Here is a 23,251-nt window from a genome sequence, read left to right on the forward strand (position 1 = left end):
TCCCAGAGAAGGAGAGGGCTATGGCATGCAAGTAGAAGGAGCTGGGCCAGCACAGAGAGTAAAAAGACACTCCCAGAGGAGGAGACTGCTATGACATGCAAGGAGAGAGGAGTTGGGCTAGCACAGAGGGAAGCAGACAGTCCTAGAGGAGGAGAGGGCCATGACAAGCAAAAAGGGAGGAGCTGGGCCAGCATAAAAAGTAATTAGACACTTTTGGAGGAGGAAACTTCTAAGATGGGCAAGGAGGGAACAGCTGAGCCAGCACAGAAAGTTATTAGACACTCCCACATGGGGAGAGGGCTATGACATGCAAGGAGGGAGGAGCTGGGTCAGCATAGAAAGTTATTAGACACTCCCAGAGAAGAAAAGGGCTCTGGAACGCAAGGACAGAGTAGATGGGTCAAAACAATAAGGTAGACACTCCCAGCAAAGAAGAGGGCTAGGACATGCAAGGAGAGGAACTGGGTCAGCAAAACAAGTATATAGACACTTTCAGGGCTGGAGATTACTATGATGGGCAGGGAGGGAACAGCTGGGCCAGCACAGAAATTACACACTCCCAGAGGGGGATAGAGCTATGACATGCAAGGGGGGAAGGAGCTGAGCCAGCACAGAAAGTTATTAGACACTCCCAGAGGGGGGAGAGGGCTATAACATGCAAGGGGGGAAGGAGCTGAGCCAGCACAGAAAGTTATTAGACACTCCCAGAGGGGGAGAGGGTAGAGAGAAGCTGGGCCAGCACATATATTACATACTCCCAGAGAGAGGGGGAGAGGGCTATGACAAGCAAGGAGAGAGGGTTATGACAAGCAAGGAGAGAGGGGGAGAGGGCGCTGACAAGCAAGGAGAGAGGGGGAGGGGGCTGACAAGCAAGGAGAGAGGGGGAGGGGGCTGACAAGCAAGGAGAGAGGGGGAGGGGGCTATGACAAGCAAGGAGAGAGGGGGAGGGGGCTATGACAAGCAAGGAGAGAGGGGGAGGGGGCTATGACAAGCAAGGAGAGAGGGGGAGGGGGCTATGACAAGCAAGGAGAGAGGGGGAGAGGGCTATGACAAGCAAGGAGAGAGGGGGAGAGGGCTATGACAAGCAAGGAGAAAGGAGCTGGGCCAGCACAGAAATTATTACACACTCCCAGAGGGGGAGAGGGCTATGACATGGCAAGAGGGGAATGCTGAGGGAATTAAAGCTCCTGAAGAAGTCACATTTCCTAGCAGGTTCAGAGGCCCATGGCAAGTGAATAGAGAGCTGTATATGGAATGGGAAAATGCTGCAAATACGCATTTTAAATACTTGTTTACCTGCAAATTTTTGTAAGGATCCCTTTTAAACACTGCACACAAGAAACCATTGGGTAATGAATTAATCAAGCATTAATCCAAAGCTGAAATGCCAATTTTGTGTGGACTGACTCTATGCAATGCTGTACCTCACGTGTGCTAGAAGAAGGCAGGACAAACCCTTCCACAGACAATCCATGGCACTGAAAAAAAATAAAAAAGAACATTTGAGAAACTCTGCCTTCTCCATGACTCTTCTTGTAATGTAAAGAATATATCTGCCTTACCTTCTGCAAAATAGCCCAAACTTTCTGATAGAAGCCAACTGGCACTCTGTTCAAAGCCCCATCCAGTCGTCTTCTACGGAGCCACTGCCCTTGTCGGCTATCAGAGGCGCCTTCGTCATCAGATGAGGTCGTGCTGAAACGGTCACCAGACACAGAAAGAGCATCACCAGGCCTCTGAGGAAGGAATGAAATTGTATATCAGTAAAATAAAAGCAATTTGACCATACCTGTATTTTGGCACAGTCCCCCTTTCCACTAGTCTTCCCTGATCCTCGATGAGCTTAGCCACCACTAAGGGATCTCCCATCAAGCTTTTCGTCTGCACATGCTGGAAGGATCTCAATGCATTCTGAGGGACAGGTCATATGTATATCATCCCAAAAGGTAGACTCTTGGTTGAAAAGAATGGAGATTCTGACCAGAGTCTGGCCAGGAAATTCTGCAGTAGTAGCGGTTACGGTACCCCCCTGGTAGATGACATGGGCTCATCTGATCTAAGTGACAGTTGGTCGTCACCAGAACACCCCACAAGAGGTAATGGGCTGGAAACCCTAATGGTCTCCAGTTTTCTTTGCCGCAAACTGCCACCAGGTTGTGGCTCACAGGACCACCCTATCAAGTGGTTGGTGAACAGAAGGGCTATGGTGCACTGACAATTCATAAAGAGGCATTCAAGAGAGTATTCAGGTCCAGGCAGAGGTTGAGGTAGGCAAGAGAGTAGTCAGGTTCAGATAGAGGTCAAGGCATTCAAGAGAGAAATGTCCAGACACAGGTCTTGGCAGGCAGCAAGCAAGAGGGTAGTCAGTTCCAGGCTGAGGTTGAGGCAGGCAGCAGGCAAGAGAGTAGTCAGAACAAGGCAGGCAGTAGACAAGATAGTAATCAAGTCTAGGCAGAGGCAGGCAGGTGGTAAGTCAGGTTTAGACAGAGGTCCTAGCAGGCAAGAGAGTAGGGAGGTTCAGGCACAGGTTAAAGCAGGCAAGATAGTAGTCGGTCGAGGCAGCCAGTAGGCTAGAGACTAGTCAAGTCTAGGCAGTGGTCATGGCAGATGGCAGGCAAGAGTAGTCAGGTCCAGGCAGAGGTCGAGGTAGGTGGCAGACAACAAAGAGAACAAAACCAGGCAGAGGCAAGAGAGTAGTCAGGTCCAGGGAAAGGTCGATGCAGGTGGCAAGCAAGAGTAGTCCGGACAGGCAAGCAACAGGCAGGCAGCAGCAGATTCAGTACTAAAGCAATCTAGCTCCAGGGTAGCCAATTGCCCAATTATAGATTATAGTTTTTAAAAAACTACATTAATTACCTCCAATACTTACCTAAATCTTTGGTCATGTGACACAACAGGTCACAGGTCTTCTCTTTTCTGAACTGCAGAGTGCGAGCTTCCACCATAAAGAGCCTATGTCACTGCCCTGTGACATGGCCACCTCTTATGAGCTGCCATCAGCAGGTTCTTGAAGATTTCAGTGTCTTGATATCATCATGGAAAGGGGGTGGCAACAAGACCAGTCAGTAAACTGCGTCAAAGAATCACTGATCTTCACTCTGGGAAGAGGTGCTGGCGAGGGTCATGTGATGGCAGACTCAAGTGAAGTTATACCGGTGAAATGTGGAAGGAAGGGGTAGAAGATGGTGGGATGAAATGTTAGAGAGAAAGTGGTAACAAGATCAGTCAGTGTCATGGATGGACTGCAGTGGTGAATCAACAGTCTTCCATTCTAGGAACAGGTGCGAGTGAGGGTCAGGGGGTGGTGGGCTCAAGCAAGGGCTGTAATGGAAAGGAGGTGGCAGGCAAAACTAGGAGATGGAGTGATGACATAGAGAGTAGATGACAACAAGACTGGTCAGTGTCATGGATTGAATGCTGCTATGAATCATTGGCCTTCATTCAGGTAAGAAGTGCAGCCAGGGGTCATGTGATGACAGACTCAGATGAGTAATCTTGGGGAAGGGTGGAAGAAAGGGGAAAAGGATGGCATAATAACATTATAAAGAGAAGGCGGCCACAAGACTGGTCAGTATATTGGATAAACTACTGGGGTGAATCACTGGTCTCCAATTTGGGAAGAATTGTGGGCAGGGCTCAGGTGCGTAATATTGGCAAATTATGGGAGAAAGGGGTCTTCATTCCGGGAGGAGGTGCGGGCAAGGTTTATTTGATGACCGATTTAGGTGTGTAACATTGGGGAAGGGTGGGATGAAAGGGTACAGGATGGCGTGATGACATCATGGAAAGAAGGTAGCAAAAAGACTGGTTAGTGTCATGGATGAACTGCTGTAGTGAAATATTGGTCTTCACTCCAGGAAGAGGTACAGGCCAAGGGTCACATGACAGCAGCCTCAGGTGCGTAACATTGGTGAATATAAGGAAGAAGATGGAGGGGATGGTGTGACAGAAGGCAGCAAGAAGACCAGTTAATGTGGATGAACTGCAGTGGTGAATCACTTCTAGAGAAGCAGTGCGGGCTAGGGTGACGTGACGGAGACTTAGGTGCGCAACATTGGTGAATGGTGGGAGGAAAGGGGAGGGGATGGTTTGAAAACATCATAGACTGAATGAGACAAGACTGGTCAATGTCATGGATAAACTGCTGCTCGGTAATTCATTGGTCTTCACTTTAGAAAGGGTTGCGAACAAGGGTCACGTGATGGGGATTCAGGGGCGTAACACTGGTAAACAGTGGAAGGAAGAGGTAGACAATGGCGTAATATCACCATATAAGAGGATTCCACTAAACAAAAAGTCTGCAAAGAAAAGAAGATAATTAAAATTTCACCTCCCTAGTAGGTGATCCAACACTTTCGGGTCTGGGGCGCGAATGTGCGCCCCCCTTCGGCCCGCGCCCGCTGTGGAAGCCCAGCAGCAGGTACGGCGGACTCGATGTCCGCCAGCATCATCCATTGTTCAGTACACAGGCAGAAAGGCGATCTACCTAATTGGCGCTCTGTCAGCAGGGGAGGCATGGGTCCTGTGTTCCTGCAAAGCATGGCAAATCTATGCCTTCCCTTAGTAAAAGCACCTCACATACTGTGGCAGGGTGGCTGCTCTGCGCCTGATCAGGTACCTAGTATGTGATCTGACACTTCCAGGTATGGGGAGCGCATGTGCGACACCTTCAGCCCGCTCCCATCACCCACAGCAGGAGCCCAGAAGCGGGTACCGCGGACTCGATGTACCTGGCACCCCCTGATCGTAACCGGCACTCCCCGATCGTTCAGTACACAGGCAAAACGGTGATCTGCCAGCAGGGAAGGCATGGATCCTGTTTTGCTGCAAAGCATGGACACAGGTCTATGCCTTCCCTTAGTAAAAGCACCTCCCCCCCCCCCCCACAGTACACAAACACTGGCTAGGAACATTGAACTAAGCTCCATTTCATGCTGAATAAGCTCAATTATTAATGTACCTATCTTTAGATAGATTTTTACTCCAAAAGCATTTTATTAAAATTGATAAAAAAATAAAATAAATAAATGTAAGATTTAACCACATTAAGACCGCCCGCCGGAGATTTTCTGCGGCAGGCAGCCTCAACCGACGTAGCCCTACCTTGGTCGCATTCGTAGCGCTGGGGGGCGAGCGCACGCCGCCAAGGGCGCACTCCTGCCCCCTCTAGGCAGTGGGGATGCCGATGCACGGGGCCGGCAGCCACGATTGCCACCGAGCACCAGCGATCGCTCCCCGCTGAGAGAGGACGGTCTGCTGTTGTAAACACAGCCGACCGTTCTCTCTGAAATGATCACAGAGCGCCTGTGAGCCTTCTATATAGGAACACAGGTCTCTATGATCATTTCACAAGCCCCTCCCCCACAGTTAGAAAACACCCCCCTAGGCTCACATTTAACCCTTTAATCGCCCCTGATGTTAACTTCTTCCCTGCCAGTGTCATTTGTACAATGACAGAGCATATTTTTTTAGCACTGATTACTGTATCAGTGTCACTGGTCCCCCAAAAAAGTATGTCTGATTTGTCCGCCACAATGTCGCAGTCCCACTATAAGATATTACTTAATATTAATAACTTTAATATTACTATTAAAAAAATAAAAAAATAGTGCGCATGCGCGGGACGGTACATGCACTGACCGCGCTCCGCACACCCCGACCACTTCACAACCTACAACAAGCCTAACGGAGCGGGAGTGGCCGCCCCAAACCACTTGCAATACCGAGAGGAAGTGAGGATGAAGCGGAGGGTCACAGGTGCGGCCAAAAAAAAAAAAAAAAGCAATCCACGCCAGCACAGCCTCCATCAGCAGCACGCCCGTCTCCTCCCGGCACACAGAAACCCAAGATGGCGGCGACCCGCGGCTCGGCAGCCCTCTTCCAGCACCGCCAGTCACAGCCACACCATCTCCCAACAGTGTGGGACTCCACCTGCCGCTTCTCATCCGGAGGAGGTAAGGGATCCCTTCTCCTCCCAATCCCAGGGTGCCAGCTCGCAGTCCCCCCCACGGAGAGCCACAGCACTTTTCCCCATACCAGGCCTCATCAGATGGGGAGGTGGAGGGAGCTAATTCTCCAGCATCCTCTTGGGATAGACAGATGGCTGACATTGCTGAACTTGCCCTGAGCCAGAGTAGCCCCCCGAAACCATACTTAGCAGGGGATTCCATACTGATACCCAGATTTTCGGCTTTACTGCAACAGGAGCTTTCCAAGGCCTGTGCGACCATTACTGCTGATTTAAAGGGTGACTTCCAGGAAATAGGAGGGAGGCTGGACTCCATTGAATCTAAAGTAGACGGCACTGTGAAAAGAGTTAACCAAAACCACAAGCTGATAGTATCCCTGCAAGATCAACTAGATCAAGCTCAAGCTAAAATTTATGATCTAGAGAATAGGTCTCGCAGGTACAATTTCAGGATAAGGGGGCTCCCCGAGTCAATAAGTGATCTGGAACCTGCGATACACACACTTATGACGGATCTTATCCCAGATATCTCACCGCATCACCTGGCATTGGACCGATTCCATCGAGCCCTGACGGCTCCACGCTCAGATGGCCTGCCCAGGGACATCATTGTGAAGCCCCATTTTTATAGAATTAAGGAAAAAGTTATGGCGGCAGCCCGCTTTCGTCATGATGTCTCCCTCCTTGGCCACTCCATCCAAATATTTGCGGACATATCCCAAACGACTATACAAAAACGGAGATCCCTAAAACCGTTACTTACTCCTGATCAACCGTCAAATCAAGTACAGATGGTCCTATCCGTTCCGGCTATCTTTCACGTTCAAGGGCAAGTCCCACTCCTTCACCAGCTTCCATGAAGGAGAGGATGTCCTACTGGGCCTAGGCATACTCTCAAGAGACGCCCCCCCCACCCAGATCCCCACCGGAGTCCCCGGCAGAAGCTGCCAGACCACTGTCGCCCTTATGGTCCCAGCCTACACGGAGAGGCAATACCAAGTCGCGCACCCCACCTTGAATCGACCGACTATACTTCTGTTTCTACTTTTTGGGGGGGCTCTGGGTTCACGGGAGATCCGTGACCATGAGTACATCAATCTGGTTGGAGGATAGCCACAGTTTTAGAGATCCACAGTTCGAGAAGATGTTTGTTTAAATCCAACGGACATGGACTGCATCTGCATGAAGAGGATAGACGAACAGGTTCGCCCCATCTGACCCCCACCGGGGACTCCAGTTTTCCGATTTTGCTAAACGGTTTTCTTTGAGGTTATGTTCTAGAAGACTAAGGGACTTTTCCCACCTATTTTTGGAACCCTTTTTGCTATTTTTTCCCCTAGCGCCGGACTGGCTTCCTGGGGTCGGCTGGGGTGAAGGGACTGTGATGGGGGTTATAGGTTTGATGGCCCAGTAATTTCGGGCTCCCGGGATGGTTCCACCTCGCTCCTAACAGTGAATAGAACCTACAGGTTGGACTAAAGCGGTTCGGGTTGTTTCCGTATGCCACTTATGGCACTTTTACACTGCAAGTACCGGCTCAGATCCACTCGGCCCTGCTTTGCTCTGTTTGGTTTTCCACTGCATGGTACCGTGTTGGAACGGTTCGGTACGGTTTGCTTTTCCACTAATAGTAAGTGGGTGGGATAACAACGATTCTCTGACCAATCAGTGGCTAGCAGTGACAAACAGTCAAGGCTGCATGCAAACAATTGTGGGATATGGTACCGGTACGGCCCTGTTGGAACCACAACCGAGGTGGTACTGTTTAAGCGAGCCATACCATTCGGTTCCATGTAGTGGAAAAGCGCCGCCGTACTGTACCGAACCGTTCCTACACCGTACCATGGGTTACCATGCAGTGGAAAAGCGCAAAAGCGAGCCGAACTGTTCGGTTCCATACACTGGAAAAGCGCCATTACTGCGACCTTGCTCACGGCCGGCGGTGAGCAACCTCGCAAAAACGTATGGGGTGCTGGACCCCAAAACCAGTCAAGTTTATGTAATTTGCATATGTTAAGGGCGGATCCCTTGCCCTCCCCCCATCACGAGTGACCGGGGGGTAGTGGTCTGGGGGGGACTTTGTTGTTTTTTTTCCTTCTTGTTTCATCTCGGATCTTTTCCTTTTCTTCCTTGCTCATCCTATTCCATCAACGTGGTCCACATGTCTACGAGACCAGGGGGGGGGGGGGGGGGACAGGGGATGGTCCTTGGCAGATACAGGCGAGTACAACCTACCGAGCCGCGATGACACGTCCTTCGGCAAGTTACTTTAAAATCCTTACACATAATGTAGGGATTTTCTCCTGTTAAGCGAGCAAAGGCCTTTCAATTCTACTACAAACAAGGTATAGATGTCCTCCTGTTACAGGAGACCCATTTTACACGCACCTCAGCACCTAAATGCCTTAGCGCCAAATAATCCACCGGCTATAGGTCAAATAGTGCGGACAAGAAAAAGGGTGTAGCAATTTGTATCACCAATCGAGTACCGCTCACACCCAAGGGAGTAATAAGGGATAAAGAGGGGAGGTATGTTATGGTTCACGGCAAAATTAACGAGCACGAAGTTACTTTAGTTTCCTACTACGCTCCCAACGTAGGCCATCTGCCCCTTTTTCTGTGATATGTTGCAAGTGGTGATGCCACACGCAACTGGCCATGTCATCTTTGGGGGAAACAGCAATGTCCCACTAGACCAGATCATGGACACATCCAACTCCTTACGCACTTCCCTTAAACATGCCCCTAAACAGGGGGTTAAGTTGGCATGCCTGTTACACTCTAATGGTGGCCTGGTGGATGTTTGGAGAAATGACCACCCCACCACGAGGGATTTTACCCACTACTCCCATGCCCATAAAACTTAAGCTCGTATAGACCATCTCTTTGCCTTGTCACCTCCCTCCTTCCATTTGTATTAAAAACTCAGATAATAGCTACACCATGGTCGGATCACTCTCCAGTGGTGCTGACAGTTTCGGATTTATGGACCAAACCCAAACCTGCATCCTGGGAGGCTAAATGCTTCACTGTTAAATGAACCCTTAGTCTTTAGGAAGGTGGAAGATTGTTTGTGACAATACTTTACTGACAACCCTAGCATGGACACCTCTCCTGCGATTGTATGGGCTACACACAAAGCGACGGTTAAGGGCAAACAGATCCAAATAGCCTCCCGGAAAAAAAAGGGAACAGGACTGTGACATACTGCGACAAGAGACAGAATTGAGAGACCTCTTCCGAAAACAGAAAAGAACCCCGGGGGTTGATATTAGGCATAAGATTGACGCCGCACACGTAGCCCTTAATCTTCGCTTAACCACCAAAGCCAAAAAATCCATTCACTGATCGGGAAACCGTTACTATACACTGGGTGACAAACCACACACTCTACTAGCTCGTAAACTAGCCCCGAGACACCATTCCCCAGCAGTCCCGAAATTGAAGCTCCGAACTGGACACAGGTCACAAAATCCACAATTGATAGTCAATTAATTTTATAATTTTTATACCAAACTTTATTCCCATGGGGCTTGGTCCTGTCTCCCCCCTCTCCCTCATAGGGAAGATTAATTTGATCAAAATGAAAATTCTTCCAGTGATACTCTATATTATTCGCCATTCCCTGGTTTGGTTACCGAAGTCCCTGTTAAGGCAACTCGATACACTTATTACCACATTCCTATGGTCCCCAGGTCCAGCCAGATTTATCAGGAAGGTTGTTATGCAGACCCTGGAAGCAGGGGGGGGGGGGGGGGCAAGACTAGCATGTCCAAATTTATATTTGTACTACATGGCAGCCATGCTGGTCCAGGCACATGGATGGTTGGTGGCTGATAAGACCAACGCATCCGTGGTCCTCAAAGCAGCATTTGCAGGCTCGTACGAAACTTTACGGAATGCTTTATATAGGGGACCGAGGGCCACACATCCCGCCCTGACCGTCTCCATGCAGACGGTGGTCAGGGCCTGGCATGTAATTATTGCAATGCCCAATCACAAGGGGGCAATTTGGTCACCTGATACCCCATTGTGGTTTAACCCTCAGCTTTCGGAGTTTCACTCTATACCGGATCCCGCTTTGTGGGCGGGCAGGGGAGTGAAATCCCTGGCAGACATTTGTGAGGGGGCGACCCTGTCTACATTTGATAGGCTTAAAAATAAATTCCAACTACCTAACTCCTTCTTTCGTTAGTTACAACTCCGACATGCCTTTACTACCCAGTTTAGACGACCCATTGTAAGTCTTGAGCGAGACAACTTATAGATTCTGCTACGGGATGACACCCTGGAAAAACCCCTCTCCAAGATGCTCCATCCTTCTATCCAGACTGGTCTGGAAGGACTGCGTGCTACATGGGATGCGGAGGGGGGGTTAGACAAGGAAGATATCTGGGACAGTCCCTTCGGGGCTCTGATTGCAACCAGAGATAGGCTGATTCAATTTAAGATATTACACAGAATCTACCTGACCCCTGTGCGGCTACATCGTATGTTCCCGGCAGTCCCGGCCTCCTGCTGGAGATGCCCCAGTGACTCTGCGGGGTTCTCCCATATTTTATGGGCGTGCCCGGTGGTTGGTGGCTTCTGGTGGGAGGTGACAGGCTTTGTGTCTACTCTTGTTAGGAGAGCGGTTCCGCTGACGGTCACCGTCTGCCTCCTGGGTTTGGTGGGAGTCATACAGGCTCCCAGGGCGGTACGTACTCTGGTGGGCATTCTATTGTTTTACGCCCGGAAGGCAATAGTACTGAAGTGGAAATCAACACTCCCTCCCACGTTGGGTTTCTGGAAGGGACTGGTGAACGCTGTGGTGCCTTTATATAAAACAGCATACATGTCCAGAGGGTGTCCTCGAAAGTTTGAAAAAGTGTGGCAATTATGGGTGAACTCCTCTCTAAAAACCGATACCCAGGATTAGCCCCCTGGCTCTTGTGGTGGGTGGAGGGCCCTGCATGAGGTGATGACCCCTTTGTGTCTGATGGGAGGGGATATTGTGGTGACCTGTGGGTCCTCGGTGGTGGGAGACAGGGTTTAATGTTCTGATCACATATGTAATGCATATTGCTTTCTCCTGACTTTAAGTGAGAGTGCAACTTTCAGGGCTCTCGGCCCTCCTTTTTTGGGCCGAGATTGCTTTGATGTCTATATGTGTTTAGTAGTGTGTAGAGGTTTCAGTTGTTTTGCGCCGGGATATGCCCCGTATGGCGTTCTGCTTGTGTCTTTTCGTTCAAAATTTTCAATAAACAGAATTAAAAATAAATAAATAAAAACTTTATTCCCAGCCACAACCGCTCCAACAGTCTTTATTTGCGGATTTTCTCTGCGACATCCCCCTCCCTCAACTCTCATCCTCACACGCGGACGTCATGGATAGAGAGTTCCCGGAACCCGAGATACTGTCTGCTATCAAAAACCTCAATTCAGCTAAAGCGCCGGGTCCCGACGGATTCTCTGGCCACTACTAAAAAAAAATTCAGCGAGACCCTCACCACTCACCTCTGCTCCTATTTTAATTCAATGCTTTCATACACGTCATACCTAAACCAGGCAAGGATCATGGCGAATGCCTAAATTATCGTCTGACCTCCCTTATAAATGTCGATCTAAAAATGACAAAAATATTGGCGACCAGACTGAACTCATTTTTAGCAGACTATATCCATCCTGACCAAACGGGCTTTGTCCAGTGTAGACAAGCACCTGACCAAACTAGACGCCCGATTAATATTATTTCTGCCCTTAAATCTAAATGGGATGGGACAGAGGAAGGGCATGTTACTGTCTCTAGACCTACACAAGGCGTTCGATTCCCTATCCTGGGAATATCTGCTACAGACTTTGGGGAAATTTGGCTTTGGACACAATTTTCTCACCATCATCAAAACCTTATATAGCGACCCTATTGCGAAACTGTCTATTAAAGGCTATGGATCTGACTACCTCAATATACGAAGGGGAACGCGTCAGAGGTGCCCCCTGTCCCCGCTCCTATTCATCCTGGCTTTAAAGCCGTTGCCCATTAAGATACGCTATAAACCGAATATTCAGGGCATCCCATGTGGGGGTATAGAGCATTAGTGCACTCTCTTTGCAGATGATATCTTAACATATATCTCAACCCCACTGATATCCATCCCCAATTTACTCAGGGAACTGGTAGCGTTCACTGCGATATCTGGCTTAAGAGTGAACCCTTCTAAATCCCAGGCTTTAAACTTGACCTTGGATAGGGCAACGATATCTGCTCTCAAAAACAACTTTAGGTTTACATGGCAGGAACAGTCGATGCCATATCTTGGGGTCCACCTCACGGCTTCCATTGACACTCTCTACACACGCAATTATCCACCTCTTTATAAAAAGTTGCGAGAGAACCTCTCGAGATGGGCTGCTAATCCCCCGTCGTGTTTCGGTAGGTTGAATTCAGTTAAAATGAATATATTGCCTAGACTGTTATATCTATTTCGCACCTTACTTATAATGATTAAAATGTCTGATCTAAGGAAGTTTCAAAGGACGGTTATACAATTCATATGGGGCGATAAGAGGCCTAGAGTGAACAGACGCACTCTCTTTGCCCCGAGACTGAGGGGGGGATTGGGGGTCCCGGATTTGGTGAAGTATTATTATGCCGCTCACCCACCTAATCTGCTTTCACTCCCGGTACCCTCACCCAATTTGGATGCAACTGGAATCTGCACATTTACCAAAATGTCCCAATCCATCGTGTATTGTGGTTGCGGGCCAAGGATCGACCAGGGGTTCTCTGCCCCACCCTGTCCCTATCTTTGGGAATATGGGATAGATTGTCGAAAAGGCATGCCTTTAAGTCCCCCCACACTCCATTGGCGCCCCTCTTGGGCAACCCATTGTTCCCTCTCGGGTCTCTGTCCCTCCGCATTCGAGTGGTTGACGAATAAAGGTTTTCTCAGGTTGGCGGATCTGTGTGATCACAGGGGATTGCTCACTAGAGCCCAGTTGCAGGAGAAATATTCTCTCCCAGTGAGAGAATACTATCGTTACGGCCACATTTCTCATTATATAACCTCCCTCAAACGCAAATGTGATATTACCATCTCCACACCAATGGAGTACTTATGCCGCACGTTGGATAAACAAATAAAAGCTGTATATCCACGATCTATAATATACTGCATGAAGATAACACTAAACTTCCTTATATGATGCGCTGGGAGGAGGATCTGGATGAGGAATTAGACCGCACAGAATGGAACTCTCTAGCCCAGCTTAACTCTAAATCCATACTCAATGCATCTTTACAAAGATCACAGCAAACACTGGTTCACATAGAGCCACCTGTCACTGCCACATCCCTAAATATATATATGGAAAAATTGGGTATGGGGATGCCAGAACCCTCCATCATGCTCAAAGGCTAGAAGGGAAGTGTGCATGCATAACCCCACAAAGAAATTGGGACTTTGAAGGCAGAGACATACGCGACTACCTGACACCCTGGCATATTGGATGATTTTCTTTGTATTGGCCTGTGACTGGACTACTGAGGCTTGGATACATATTCCCTGTCCTCTTTGTGGGATACTGTACACCTGCTGCTGGCCTCAGTCCGGTCCAGTGCCTACCAATTTGGAGGCATATGGCTCTATGTCACTATTTGACCTAGGCCAGTTCATCTTGTGTGGCCGTCCCTTACTTCAGGGCCCTTGTCGCTGTCAACGGACACATCTATAATTTTAAATAATTGAACCTCAAAACAGGTCGTAAATACCACTGGTCCCTGAAGAAGCCAATCATATCAGCGAAACATGTAGGACCCTGTTGACCTTCCTCTCTGTGGTTTTCTGGTTCTTATGTATTTTTTGATTTTTGTCTCTTGATGTATTTGCTGCATCAGTGTTTTTAACACTTTGTCATGTGACTGTCAAATAAAAGTTGAGGTTTTATCCTATATTGGTTCATATTCAATATAGGTTTCCACCATATGTCTCTGCCTTCAAAGTCCCAATTTCTTGGTGGGGTTATGCATGCACACCACCCTTCTAGCCTTTGAGCATGATGGAGGGTGTTGGCATCCCCATACCCAATTTTTTCAATGCATCTTTAATAGAAGCTAACTACAAAGTGTTTTTGCGGTGGTACATGGTCCCGGTCAGGTTGGAGGCGGCGGTTCGGGATGCATCCCCCAACTCAGGGGTGGGGAACCTATGGTTCGGGGGCCGTATGCGCATGTATCAAATGCACTCCGCCTGTGACCAATACAAGAAACATCACCTCTTCCTCCAGCGTGGCACTGCTACACTTCTCCTAGCCAGCATTTCCCTCCAGCAGCACACACAGCAGTACCAGCCAGAACCAGCCAGAGCCAGCAGTACTCACAGCGATAGCAGCCAGAACTAGCAGTACCAGCCAGAGCCAGAAGTACTCACAGCAGTACCAGCCAGAGCCAGCAGTACTCACAGCAGTACCAGCACTACTCCCAGCAGTACCAGCCAGAACCAGCAGTAATCACAGCAGAACCAGCAGTACCAGTCAGAGCCAGCACTACCAGCCAGAACCAGCAGTACTCCTTGCAGAACCAGCAGTACCAGCCAGAACAAGCAGTAACCACAGCAGTACCAGCCAGAGCCAGCAGTACCCACAGCAGAACCAGCAGTACCAGCCAGAGCCAGCAGTACACACAGCGGTACCAGCCAGAGCCAGCAGTACCGACAACAGTACCAGCCAGAGCCAACAGTACCAGCCAGAGCCAGCAGTACCAGCCAGAGCCAGCAGTACCAGCCAGAGCCAGCAGTACCCACAGCAGAACCAACCAGAGCCAGCAGTACCCACAGCAGTACCAGCCAGAGCCAGCAGTACCCACAGCACACCAGCCAGAGCCAGCAGTACCCACAGCAGAACCAGCCAGAGCCAGCAGTACCCACAGCAGAACCAGCAGTACCCACAGCAGAACCAGCCAGAGCAAGCAGTACCCACAGCAGAACCAGCCAGAGCCAGCAGTACCCACAGCAGAACCAGCCAGAGCCAGCAGTACCCACAGCAGTACCAGCCAGAGCCAGCAGTACCCACAGCAGTACCAGCCAGAGCCAGCAGTACCCACAGCAGAACCAGCAGTACCCACAGAAGTACCAGCCAGAGCCAGCAGTACACACAGCGGTACCAGCCAGAGCCAGTAGTACCCACAGCAGTACCAGCCAGAGCCAGCAGTACCCACAGCAGTACCAGCCAGAGCCAGCAGTACCAGCCAGAGCCAGCAGTACCCACAGCAGAACCAGCCAGAGCCAGCAGTACCCACAGCAGAACCAGCCAGAGCCAGCAGTACCCACAGCAGAACCAGCCAGAGCCAGCAGTACCAGACAGAGCCAGCAGTACCAGACAGAGCCAGCAGTACCCACAACAGAACCAGCAATACCCACAGCAGTGCCAGTCAGAGCCAGCAGTACCCACAGCACAGTACAAGCCAGCAGTACCCACAGCAGTACCAGCCAGCTGTACCCACCAGCAGTACCAGCCAGCTGTACCCACCAGCAGTACCAACCAGCAGTTCTTTTCAAAACTTACCACCACACAAAGTCGACTGCGCTCCAGACTGACCAACGCAAACCTGGAAAACCAGTTGCGAGTAGCAACATCATCAATACCAGCTAACATCACACACCTCACCATAGAGAAGAAGTTGCAGCCATTACATTAGGGGTGAGTTAATTAAATGTTTGACCAAATATAACAGGGTAATTTTTAAGTTGATAATTTTGTACGGCCCCCGAATGGCCCTTGGCAGAAAAAAGGTTCCCCACCCCTGCCCCAACTGCTTCAGGGGATGCGGACAAGTGGGCACTGTCTTCCACACCTTGTGGACTTGCACGAAAGTCAGACGGTTCTGGATCCACACATTCAATTTTATATATTCTCTAACACATATTAACCTGGTGAAATCTCCCCAACAGGCACTACTGGGTAAACCAGTTGAGGGGATACCAAAACTCACTAAACGCCTTATATTGTGGTTAAAAAAAAAAAAAAAAAAAAAGTGTTGGCGAGTGGCGCTACCACCATGCACAGGTCTAATTGTGCATTAAATACAATTGGTGTATGGCAATGTTCCAGAAAAAACAATGTTTTAAACGTAAACCTGATTGTTACAAGGTGCACTGTGCTGAAAATTGTTTAAAAGATATTGCATATATCGTGGGAAACAAAAAGTGCACTGTGCAAAGGTATTATAGTGCCAGCATGCTGGATGACAATTCCAGATGCTTAATAATATTACGTAGTGGACAGCTGTTGTGCATATATAAGAAAGCTATAGATACATAAAGTGCTGCGTGCTGAAATAAATAGTGCAAAAATAAAAAAGTGACCGTGCTGTAAAGCTATTTTTTGTAATATCTCGGATTTCAGGGGGTGAAAGAATAGTTGAATGTTGAAGTGTCAGCCGATAAAGTGATGAGTACCAGTCTTTTCGTGGGTGTATCACCCTCTGGTCTCGTGCTGGAAGTGCGAGTGCTAGTACCCGTGACCCCACTAGGTAAAGCACTTACCGCACTATCTCCCCTGTTCCAGGTATAAAGCTGTTGGGTGGATGGATATCCCACTGTTTCACGCTGTCTCCCTTGCTGAAGGTGTAAGCCTGATGGGTGAGACTCGGCTGGTGGGAGAACTCGGACGTTCCCACTGTGGCTATAGAGTCAATATACAAAAGAAGAAACTCCCATGGCGTAGTATGTCTGTACAATAGCATAGACTCACTGTTAGGAAGTTCACAATCCGCTTCTGGGTGTCTGGCCGCCTCGGCGCTTCTGCGTTCCGGAACCACTCAACCCGGAAGTGACGAGTGACGCTGTATTCCCGTCCTACGCATTTCGTCACTACGTCATCGTCTTATAGCCTTTATATTTACGCCCGCCAAAATTGCAATAGCCCACTCATGGCGGACTCCGGTGGTGCCAATTGGGCTGTTGAAGGCCAAGCTGACCTGGATCATGATAAATGAGAGGATGGTGGCGATGCTTAATGACAAAATGCACCTCTTTGAAAAAACTTGGGACCCCCTGGGTACGATATCTAGCTGGTCCCCCTTAAACAGAAGGGGAGCAGGTGTCCACTGGGACCACATGACTTGTGTGTTAACCCCGATTCCGGGGATATGGGCCTGAACACCGACCCTTTTCCACCGCTACTTCTCCCTTTTACTATTCATTTCCTACTGCTCTTTCCCCCTTTTCCATTCTCTCTCGATGCCCCTATACCTCTCCATTCTCCTCCCTTTCTTTTGTCTTGTCTGTTATAATGCTTGTCACAAGGATTCTAGTGTCAAGGGACCACGGTTGGTCCAAGGTTGTCATTGACCATGGCCTCTACCTCTGCTATACACTCAGGTAGGTATCCTGTGGTATGGCTGCTGGTAGACGCCTCCCCGGTCCATTGTGCAATAATGGGGTTGGGGGGCCAAGTTCCCTCGGGGCGCCGGGGGAGGGGGGGTTGGGGCAGAGGTGGGCACGGACCGGCCAAAGTTGAAAGGGAGGGGATGGGGGGCTATGCTTCCGTTAATGTTTGAGCCAGTGTTCCACTGTTTACACTTTCATACCTACTGTTTTGTGTGTACCGTTTTTATTAGCGTATATACTCAAGTATAAGCCGAGTTTTTCCAGCATGATTTTTCATGCTGAAAAAGCCCCCCTCTGCTTATACTCGAGTCACTGTCTTTTTAAAAATGGCGCCGCCCGGCGCCGACGTGTCACCGCGCAATGCGCCGCATGCAGGGGGGAAAAGCCGAACGTGTACGGGTTTTCCCGAGCATTGGCGGCGCATTCGCAGTGATGTATTGGCGCCGGGCGGCGCAATTTTTAAATCGAAGGCGCCTCACCGACAGGTAAGTGAGACTCCTCCGCAGCCCCTGCATTTCCTCATGCAGTGCTGCGGGCATGGTACAGGACATTCTCCTGTACCATGCCCGCAGCACTGCATCTCCTGTGCCATGCCTGTACATACTGTGCAATGCCTGTACCTACTGTACCATGCCTGTACCATCATCTGTGCTATGCCTATACAATCTCCTGTGCCATGCCTGTATCATGACCTGTGCAATGCCTGTATCATGACCTGTGCAATGCCTGTATCATGACCTGTGCAATGCCTGTATCATGACCTGTGCCATGACCTTACCATCACCTGTGCCATGACCTTACCATCACCTGTGCCATCTTCTGTACCATGCCCGCAGCCCCTGTTTTGTGTCTCGTGGTGGTCCAGTTGGGTCCGGTAGCTGCTGCATTTCCCACCCTAGACTTATACTCGAGTATATACGGTACTTTATTTCATGGCCGTAACCTGACTGTATTTTTTGCACTGTTGTCACCTTTTCTTGAAACAGGGTTCATACACATTTTTACCAATAAAATTCTATGACTTTTCCATGACTTCACGTAAATATTCATGACCTAAAGTTTCATGAAATCTCTATGTATACATGTTAAATAAGAAGAAAATCCATGTCACACCCAGCATATTTTTAGTAAAATAAATGACAATCTTTGTAGTGTACATGGGGAAAAAGCTTCAGTTTAGGCAGTCATGATGGAGGTGCTCCCGGACTGGTATGGATGGCACAGTCAGATGCACAAAATGCAGCGCTTACTCTTTAGGCCCCAGCCACAGTCATGATGGAGGTGCAGGTGGACTGGTATGGATGGCACAGATGCACAAATGTGGCACTTACTCTTGTCTATACTCAGGGGTCAAGTCCTGGGAAAAAAAGTGTGGGGCTGTGGACATGATACAGGAGGTGGTCAAAGGCTGAGGACATGATACAAGAGATGGTCAGAGAGTGCGGACATGATACAAAAGATGGTCAGAGAGTGCGGACATGATACAAGAGATGGTCAGAAAGTGCGGACATGATACAAGAGATGGTCAGAGACTGCGGACATGATACAAGAGATGGTCAGAGACTGCGGACATGATACAAGAGATGGTCAGAGACTGCGGACATGATACAAGAGATGGTCAGAGACTGCGGACATGATACAAGAGATGGTCAGAGACTGCGGACATGATACAAGAGATGGTCAGAGACTGCGGACATGATACAAGAGATGGTCAGAGACTGCGGACATGATACAAGAGATGGTCAGAGACTGTGGACATGATACAAGAGATGGTCAGAGACTGCGGACATGATACAAGAGATGGTCAGAGACTGCGGACATGATGCAAGAGATGGTCAAGAACTGCGGACATGATAGAAGAGCACTAGGGAGGCCGGAGAGCACAGGGGAAGCAGAGAGCACTGGAGGAGCTGAATGGCACGGAGGGGGGGGGGGAATGGAGAGAATTAAGGAGGGGTTTGGAAAGCATTTTAGGGGGGTTGGAAGGCGCAGGGGGGTGGAAGCAGGAAAAACCAGGGGGATGGAGAGCACAGGGGGAGGGGGGGGGGAACTGGAGAGCACTGTCTGGGGGGGAACTGAGGGGGCGTTAATAGCACCAGGGGGGTTATTAGCACTGAAGGGAGGCTAAAGTGCATGGGGGGGGCTAAAGAGCACTGAGGGGGGCTAGCAAAGGAAGTTGTATAGGAGGGGGATGGGGCAGCTGCATATAGATGAATTGAACTTTCCATATTCCTAGTGCAGCTTCTGAGAGGAGGAGTAACAACATTCAGCGACATGAGGCATGAGGAATAAATATGGAAAGTTCAATTCATCTCTATGCAGCTGCCCCATCCCATCCCCCTCCCATCCAGCACACAAAATGAGACTCCTCAGGCACTGACCTTCTTCCTGCAGCTGCTTTCTAGGAAGTTCTTCACACTGAGATGCGGACACCGGCCTGACACCCATCAGTGCGGCGATGCGGGCAGCCCGGCGGACACCTGCCTGACATCCTCCCAGTGCGGCGATGCGGGCGGCCCTTCAGACACCCCCCAGTGCAGCGATCCGAGTGGCCCGGCTGACATCCCTACCCAGTGCGGCGATCCCAGTGGCCCGTCTGACATCCCCCAGTGCGCGCGCCTCCCCCGCCTGCTGGTACGCCCCTGGGAGTGGGACAGTAAGTGCACTTCTCAGTTTCAGCGGATCAATCCGCCGCAGAGTTCCTAGCCTGTCACGGTCTATTCATATTGAAGAGACCAGTGATCAGGCTTCAGCTGTGCAGTGCGCTGCGGCAGATCAATCCGCCTAAACCCGAAACAGAGAAAATAGTCCACTTACTGTCCCCCGCTCCCACAGAATACAATACAATACATTTTCTAAATAAAATAGGTGCACAAAATTCCATGACTTTTCCAAAACTTAGTGGGTTTTCCTCATTTTCCATAACTATTCCAGTCCTGGAAAGTGTCATGTCAAAATCCCATGACTTTTCCAGGATTTTCATGACCGTACGAACCCTGTTGAAAACTCAATAAAAATATTGAAATCTAAAAAAAAATAAAATAATTTTTTTTTTTATTGGGAACGTTTTATAGCAGAAAGTAAAAAAAGTTTTTATTTTTTTCTTCAAAATTGTGGCTCTTTTACTGTTTATAGCGCAAAAGAAACCGCAGAGGTGATCAAATACCACCAAAAGAAATCTCTATTTGTGGGGGGGGGGGGGGGGGGGGGGTAAATTTTCCATGGAGGTCAAGTAACCTTCCTCTTGGCCTGAATATTTGTTATTGATCCCCACACCAATGAGAAGTGATATCGTCTCAGGAGTCATATTACTGAAGGATATCAGAAACAAAGGAAATAAAGGCAAAAATACTTACCTAAGCTTCTTGACCCCCCCCAGTTTCTTCAGCTGTCTTCATTGGCCGGCATGGGATGACATCACTTCCGTGCATGCGCAGGAGTACAGTCATCCCAGCACACAGGCAGTGTGCTGGAATGGAAACGGAGCTCTGCATGCGCAGCTCAATGTACATTCTACAGGGGACTGAGCACAGGCAGGCAGGTAGTTGTATTTTTATTGCAGAAGAGACCTGCCTGCTCACACTTATTTTCAACTTTATTTCCCCTTTAAATGCCCCCCCCACCCCACCCCAACTCACCTCATGTGACTGAGGAGTCCATAGGCTTCTATCAGGGAGTGCACCATACTGGCCTGGAACACACAGGAGGCATCATTGTACAAAGTCATTATAGACAGCAAACTACAACAAAGTTTCTGTCCTTTTCCTGCACTGACCCCCCCCCCTCATTTCCTGTACTGACCCACCTGTCCCACCCCCCATTTCCTATACTGACCCACCTGCCCTCCCCCCCATTTCCTGTACTGACCCACCTGTCGCACCCCCCCCCCCCTCCATTTCCTATACTGACCCACCTGTCCAATCCCCCCCCCCCCATTTCCTATACTGACCCACCTGTCCTGTCACCCCCCATTTCCTGTACTGACACCCCCTCTCCTGTCCCCTCATTTCCTATACTGACACCCCCTCTCCTGTCCCCTCATTTCCTGTACTGACACCCCCTCTCGTGTCCCCTCATTTCCTGTACTGGCACCCCCTCTCCTGTCCCCTCATTTCCTATACTGACACCCCCTCTCCTGTCCCCTCATTTCCTGTACTGACACCCCCCCCCTCCTGTCCCCTCATTTCCTGTACTGACACCCCCTCTCCTGTCCCCTCATTTCCTATACTGGCACCCCCTCTCCTGTCCCCTCATTTCCAGTACTGGCACCCCCCTCTCCTGTCCCCTCATTTCCTGTACTGACACCAACCCTCCTGTCCCCTCATTTCCTGTACTGACACCCCCCTCCTGTCCCCCCATTTCCTGTACTGACACCCCCCTCTCCTGTCCCCTCATTTCCTGTACTGACACCCCCCTCTCCTGTCCCCCCATTTCCTGTACTGACACCCCCCTCTCCTGTCCCCCCCCCATTTCCTGTACTGACACCCCCCCCTCCTGTCCCCTCATTTCCTGTACTGACACCCCCCTCCTGTCCCCTCATTTCCTGTACTGACACCCCCTATCCTGTCCCCTCATTTCCTGTACTGACACCCCCCTCTCCTGTCCCCTCATTTCCTGTACTGACACGCCCCTCCTGTCCCTTCATTTCCTGTACTGACACCCCCTCTCCTGTCCCCTCATTTCCTGTACTGACACCCCCTCTCCTGTCCCCTCATTTCCTGTACTGACACCCCTCTCCTGTCCCCTCATTTCCTGTACTGACACCCCTCTCCTGTCCCCCTCATTTCCTGTACTGACACACCCTCTCCTGTCCCCCCATTTCCTGTACTGACACCCCCCTCCTGTCCCTTCATTTCCTGTACTGACACCCCTCTCCTGTCCCCTCATTTCCTGTACTGACACCCCCTCTCCTGTCCCCTCATTTCCTATACTGACACCCCCTCTCCTGTCCCCTCATTTCCTGTACTGACACCCCCTCTCGTGTCCCCTCATTTCCTGTACTGGCACCCCCTCTCCTGTCCCCTCATTTCCTATACTGACACCCCCTCTCCTGTCCCCTCATTTCCTGTACTGACACCCCCCCCCTCCTGTCCCCTCATTTCCTGTACTGACACCCCCTCTCCTGTCCCCTCATTTCCTATACTGGCACCCCCTCTCCTGTCCCCTCATTTCCAGTACTGGCACCCCCTCTCCTGTCCCCTCATTTCCTGTACTGACACCAACCCTCCTGTCCCCTCATTTCCTGTACTGACACCCCCCTCCTGTCCCCCCATTTCCTGTACTGACACCCCCCTCTCCTGTCCCCTCATTTCCTGTACTGACACCCCCCTCTCCTGTCCCCCCATTTCCTGTACTGACACCCCCCTCTCCTGTCCCCCCCCCATTTCCTGTACTGACACCCCCCCCTCCTGTCCCCTCATTTCCTGTACTGACACCCCCGCCCCCTCCTGTCCCTTCATTTCCTGTACTGACACCCCCCTCCTGTCCCCTCATTTCCTGTACTGACACCCCCTCTCCTGTCCCCTCATTTCCTGTACTGACACCCCTCTCCTGTCCCCCTCATTTCCTGTACTGACACACCCTCTCCTGTCCCCCCATTTCCTGTACTGACACCCCCCTCCTGTCCCTTCATTTCCTGTACTGACACCCCTCTCCTGTCCCCTCATTTCCTGTACTGACACCCCCCTCCTGTCCCTTCATTTCCTGTACTGACACCCCCCTCCTGTCCCTTCATTTCCTGTACTGACACCCCCCTCCTGTCCCTTCATTTCCTGTACTGACACCCCTCTCCTGTCCCGTCCCCTCATTTCCTGTACTGACACCCCCCTCCTGTCCCTTCATTTCCTGTACTGACACCCCCCTCCTGTCCCTTAATTTCCTGTACTGACACCCCCTCTCCTGTCCCTTCATTTCCTGT

General features: G+C 50.1%; 1 protein-coding gene across 1 annotated transcript in view; it reads right to left on the reverse strand.

Annotated features, from left to right (window-relative positions):
* LOC309560537 (phosphorylase b kinase regulatory subunit alpha, skeletal muscle isoform-like) overlaps positions 1-23,251 on the reverse strand; it is a gene marked incomplete at both ends in the record, with an annotated part of 87,704 nt that overhangs the window by 2,861 nt on the left and 61,592 nt on the right. The window contains 3 exons of the mRNA XM_082264167.1: positions 1,425-1,478; positions 1,563-1,736; positions 16,489-16,627. Coding sequence (XP_082120293.1) covers positions 1,425-1,478; positions 1,563-1,736; positions 16,489-16,627 — 367 coding nt within the window. The remainder of the gene's footprint in view (positions 1-1,424; positions 1,479-1,562; positions 1,737-16,488; positions 16,628-23,251) is intronic.

This window comes from Pelophylax lessonae (assembly GCF_965119305.1).
Source record: "Pelophylax lessonae genome assembly, chromosome: 7".
NCBI lineage: Eukaryota > Metazoa > Chordata > Amphibia > Anura > Ranidae > Pelophylax > Pelophylax lessonae.